Genomic DNA, 5,540 nt, shown 5'->3' with positions numbered 1-5,540 from the left:
TGCATAAAGGGGCACACGGCTTACTTTGGCTGTGAAAAGTGCACACAGAAGGGCGTGTACTCCGATATAGATAAGAAAGTAATTTTTCCAGAATGTGACAGCCCTTTGCGAACTGATGAGAGCTTTCAAAACTTTCTTCAGAAAGATCATCACCACAGCACATCTCCTTTGCAGTGCCTATGTGTTGGAATGGTAACACAGTTTCCACTCGATTATATGCATCTGGTGTGCCTAGGGGTAGTGAAAATGCTGCTGCTTCAATACTGGCTCTCAAAAAAACCATCTTCTTCAAAAATGCACTCAGACTCAAAGCGCCGTTTGTCTGATATGCTTGTTGCCTTTGGTGCCACAGTTCCAAGTGACATGAAACGAAGGCCCCGGTCGTTGCAGTTCGTGGAACTTTGGAAAGCAGTAGAGTTCAGGAATTTTCTTCTCTATTATGGGCCAGTTGCCCTGAAAGGAAATCTTGAAAAACGTTTCTATGATCATTTCATGAAGCTCAGCATTTCTATTTTCATTCTTGCTTGTCCCATATATGCTGTGCACTATACTGATGTTGCTGAGAGCCTTCTACAGCAGTTTGTTTCTGAGGCTGGCTCACTTTATGGCAAGGGTATCTACGTGTACAATGTGCATTCTCTCTTGCATCTTGCTGATGATGTCCGCCGGTTTGGTCCGCTCGATCAATTTTCTGCATTTCCGTTCGAGAACTTCCTGTACAAGCTAAAAACGCTGGTCAAGTCAAAAGCTCGAGCTCTTCAACAAATTGTCAGGCGCCTTCATGAAGAAAGTTGGCTAAGTGAATCTACTTTACCTGCACCAGATTCTCGTCCCCGGCTTTCTGGAGAGCACAGCAGTGGTCCGGTGCCTCCGGGTTTTGAAGGCCATCAGTACTCTATTCTTGGGATTGCGGGCACTGTGCTGAAGAACAACAACATGGATAATTGTGTCCTTCTAAAAAATGGCCACATTGTGTTGATAGCCAACTTTCTTCAGTCATCCACTGCAATCAGTTTCTGTGGGCAGTATTTTAGGAAACTGACAGACTTGTACTCACGTCCAGTGCCGTCGTCACAGTTATTTGTTTTTGTTGCCAAAAGTCTTTCACAAGAGTTGGCAGTGTGGAATTACGATGACATTGTGCGCAAATGTGTCTGCCTGGCAAGTGGCGTGGACAGCTATGTCGTTTTCCCCCTTCTGCACACCAGTGTACTACACTGAATTGAAAGGATTGGTGGTGAGTATACGCAGCCAGGCTACTTATAAATATAAGGGCGAATCAGGAAGTCTTTGCCCTCATTTTTTATTAGCCAAGCTAATACAGCTAAATATAAATGTACGTGCTGTTCTATGTACCCTACACCATTTTTGCACATAGTCCCCACACCAGTTCAGATATTCGTCCTATTGCAGCACTAAATTTGACATTGCACTGTAGTAAAATTCATCTAGCTGACTGTGGAATTACTGCGAAGACTGCTGTCTCAGCAGTTCATGGAAGCTCAGAAATCAGTGTTCCATTGGAGGTTGTACAAGCCAGAATGTGTCATAGTCGGAGCTCACACAAACTTGAAAGAACCACAGTAATTAGTGTATACGGCTAATGTGGAATACATATACATAGAAGTTTCTGTGAAGTGCGTGCAAACTTTAGCGGAACTCCGGACCCTTAGTTTTTTAAAGCATAGGGCAAGCTTCTTATTAAATTCCAACAGGGGTCAATTTGTGTTAAGGGTAGACCAAGCTTGTATTAAGCCCTCATGATGCTGCAGGGGACATTCAGATGTTATGAAACCAATGGTACATACCTTTTTTGGTAGTTTTTGCAACTTTTTCCGTGCAAGAACAAACAGTCCTAATGCTTCTATGTGCATTTATTGACTCTGGTGACTGTGTTACATCACAGTGTATTGTTGTATTGTTACTTTTCAGCTGACCTAATTGCCAGGCAGAAAAAGCGTCTTGCCTTTGACAGTTGCCATTATGAGCAAAAAGAGAGATAGGAGGCCACCTAAGCGCCTGATTGCATCGGATGAAGAAAGTGCTCATGCTTCAGATACTGAACCTCTGACACCAGTGCCAGGACCATCATATAATCCAGCAAGGTCTCATTTCGACTTTGTTGCACAACCACCACCCCCAAAGTTTCGGAAGACAGCACATTCAAAGGGCTCAGCTACTGCATCACAGCCAACTGCACCTACCCTCCAACCACTTTTGACTACCTCGCAACCATCGTCTGCCGCCAGCATCCAAGCTGTCCTGAAAAGTAAGCCACGAAGTGACCGGCATCCTTAAAAACCATCTTAGACCAGTTCACCAAAGCTGTTGTGAGGCAGTCAAGTGTGAAGTTATAATTAGCATTTTTTGGGGGGGGGGGGTTCAGATATTGCGACCATATGTTATGGTTCATTTTAGTCACATGGTAGCTATGCTATATCCTCCTATTGATATGCAAACACTGCAGCACGGCAGGTATAACTTATGTTAGCCATGAACAGCATGGATCATGCTGAATTTAGTACAGCTAGCTTTGTGCATGGTTATTTCAGTTTGTGTAGTGACAGGTCGGAGAGTTGGGGTGCTCAGGGTTACTGCCTGGACCATGACAAATTTTTCTTCAGCTGCTAAGCTTCACTTCAAGAATTTAGTGAACAGCCTTTGGCTGTCAATTTTTGTATTGATTAAAAAGACCTGTTCTAGTTAATGATTTTGTTAGGAACACCACCTTGATCTATTACTCTTTTCTAATGCTTCCTTACTGCACAATCATTTATATTACAATTCACCATAATGACAACTTTCAGCAACAGAAGCAAAATAGCAGTCACGTTTCATTGCCTCTGTAATTCATTAGCAAGAGCCTTGTACAGATTTGCATTTTAAGATAATAACACTGCTGCCTGATTGCGGTAGTTAGCAAAGTGGTGTCAGTAGCAGTTTTGATGTCAATAGCTAAAAAGCCCATCTCACTCACTGTAGCACACAGAGCAGTGTACATGGAAAAATATTTAGTAGCTACCGCTTTCATGGGTACCCAAATGCCTTTGTTGTTAGACATATTTGGCCACCATGGTTGTAGGCTTGTTTGGCGCTAGCGTTAAACTACCTTCAGGAAGTAGCTAGTATGACCCCGCACTTGCTGTTTGTAATTGTCTTGCAAAGTCTTTGACACGTGTGTGCAAATGCTTGCAGCAGCTTTTATAGCAGTGCTTCTGTAGCCTAGTTATGCAGCTCGCAATAATGAGGCAGTTTGAATTTGCTTGGGGAGGACTTACAGGTCACTTCATTTTGAAATTATCTTTACAGCAAAAAAAAAAACAATATTTAAGGCTTTCTCATTTCAAAACTTCACTGAGCACCTGTATGTACATCTATGTGCTTGCTAGTCTATTATTGTGAATCCCGATTTTTTTTTGTTAATTTTTCACAGTGCAAGAAAAGACCTTTAAATTGCTGAAGGAGATCAAACTCAAACTGGAAGCACTGGAGAATGCTATGGAGAGCTTGCAAAACTCGACTGAGCCTAACCGTACAGCGGCAGATCCTATTGATGGTGCCCTGCTTGATTTGCTTCCCTTGGCCGTTCACAGTGACCTGGAGGAACTTGAGCAGTATCTTCGCACACCGAAAAATAGGACTGATCTAGTAAGTTTGGTGTTTTTAAATCAGATAACATTGTAATATTTTTAGGAATCTGCTCCAGAGTAGTGCAGCAGTACCAAGCCCTACTGCTGACCTTGTGCAGCGTTAAGCATGGCTATTCAGTCATTTAGAAGAGCGATGAATTGGGCTAGTTGGTGGTCGTTCATGGTTTCCTTGTTGTGCTGCAGATGACAAGACGAGGACGGTAGGTCGATACAGGGACACAGGACAGGTGGTGCACAACACCTAAACCATGATATTCAGTCATATGGAAGCATTTTTTCTGGCATTATTTCAGTATGCTCTGCTAAGTGTTGAAGCTCAGTTGTTTTTTTTTCCTTCAGATGGCTCACTTCTCTCGGTTGGGAGGTTCTTCTCTTCAGGATGCCTTACGCCAGCTGATGAGGAGATATATGGCAGATGGCGCAAGATTTTTCCCTAACGGGGAGAAAAGGCAAACTTCCGTTTAACGCTTTGCAGCTCCTCCAGGTCATTACTGGTAAGTTTTATCTAATTTTGTGCATGTCTGGGCATGTTCTGTGTTAAATGCAATTAATTTTTCCAAAATAGGGATTGTCAAGCTATTTTTAAAAGAGCCTCTCATCCTCAAAACACGTCCTAATACCTGATCTTCCTTCATAATTTTATAAAATTATTGTTCTGGCCAACACTTAGTTTTCAACTTTGCTTTGGCAGTTCTGCATATTTTATGACTATGCTTACATTTATGCTTGTCTTGTGCGTTCCTGAGTAGGCATTAAAAGATTGCCATAATTTAAATAGATGAGAAAGGAAATAAATGAAAAAAACCTTTATTTGATTACTCCACTTTCTTTTATTTTAGGTTTTGAAAGTGTTGCTCTTCTAAAAAAATTGCATAGTCGTGCAAGGCTGCGTCACAGCAGAGCTACTGGGCCCCTAGCTGGCCCTGGCTTGGCTAGGCTTTTACTGTCTCACCCAGGGGCGTAGCCAAGGGGGGGGGTTGGGGGGGTTCAACCCCCCCCCCCGAAATTTTTCAGTTTTGCTTGCGTATATAGGCATGCACACATTAGTGATGCAGAGCTATCGGTAAATTGACTATCGATAGTATCGATAGTTTCTTTGAAACTACCGATAGTATAAACAAACTATCGATAGTGCTACTATCGACAAACTATCGATATTACTGCCACGCTTGTTCATTGCTTTGTTTTGACGTATTCGGGTTTCACCTACAAAGACTGTTAGCAGCGTTTGACGCAGACCGCGCCGTAATCTTTGAGAAGCTTCACAATTGCTTGAGATCATTCTGTTAAGATTATACACGCAGGACGCGAATAGTCAAGTTTATTCGAGAGCTTACGCGAGCACCAGCGATAACGCTGGAAGGTTTGATGACTGATGTATAAAGGAAAGCGCGTTCCATCGATGATCAGATTACTCAACGGCTGACGACTGCTCCCGCCGCTATCAGTGCACAGCATGTATCGCTTGTATCTTGAGTTTTGATTTTCTGGGCACAAGTTCGCCCAAATAGATTTCCTTATTTCCCAGTCTGGCTGCAGCATTTTTCACCGTCACAACCACGTGACAATACTATCGATAGTGGTGTGAATAATGACACGGTTGCTGGCCGGCTATATTGCCAAAATAGTTGCGATAGCCTACTACCAGCTTCGCTTAATTTATGAGCACTTTTTGGCAGAGAAATTATTTCCGCAGTGAAAATGGCGGAAAATATCCATCAATAAATTTGTATCCGAAAGCAACCAGTTACACCTTACAATTAACTTCTGGATATTTTTCTTATTTTGAAATCCTAAAATGCAATATCAATTTGAAGCCGCGCAGTCCCACCAAATGTAACGTCTTCCTATCCGCTACAGCTGAACAGTTTGACTTTATGTTCATGTCTC

At 42.5% G+C, this 5,540-nt stretch overlaps 1 protein-coding gene across 1 annotated transcript; it reads left to right on the top strand.

The window, feature by feature from the left end:
- Positions 1-976: 976 nt before the first annotated feature.
- LOC119376704 (uncharacterized) lies at positions 977-3,711 on the top strand. The gene is made up of 3 exons (XM_037646454.1): positions 977-2,269; positions 3,434-3,648; positions 3,694-3,711. The coding sequence occupies exons 1-3, from the start codon at positions 1,984-1,986 to the stop codon at positions 3,709-3,711; spliced, it is 519 nt and encodes a 172-aa protein (XP_037502382.1). The 5' UTR covers positions 977-1,983.
- The last annotated feature ends 1,829 nt before the right edge of the window (positions 3,712-5,540 follow it).

Source organism: Rhipicephalus sanguineus, unplaced genomic scaffold (genome assembly GCF_013339695.2).
Source record: "Rhipicephalus sanguineus isolate Rsan-2018 unplaced genomic scaffold, BIME_Rsan_1.4 Seq202, whole genome shotgun sequence".
Lineage (NCBI taxonomy): Eukaryota > Metazoa > Arthropoda > Arachnida > Ixodida > Ixodidae > Rhipicephalus > Rhipicephalus sanguineus.
This window is presented reverse-complemented; position numbering and strand designations above follow the sequence as displayed.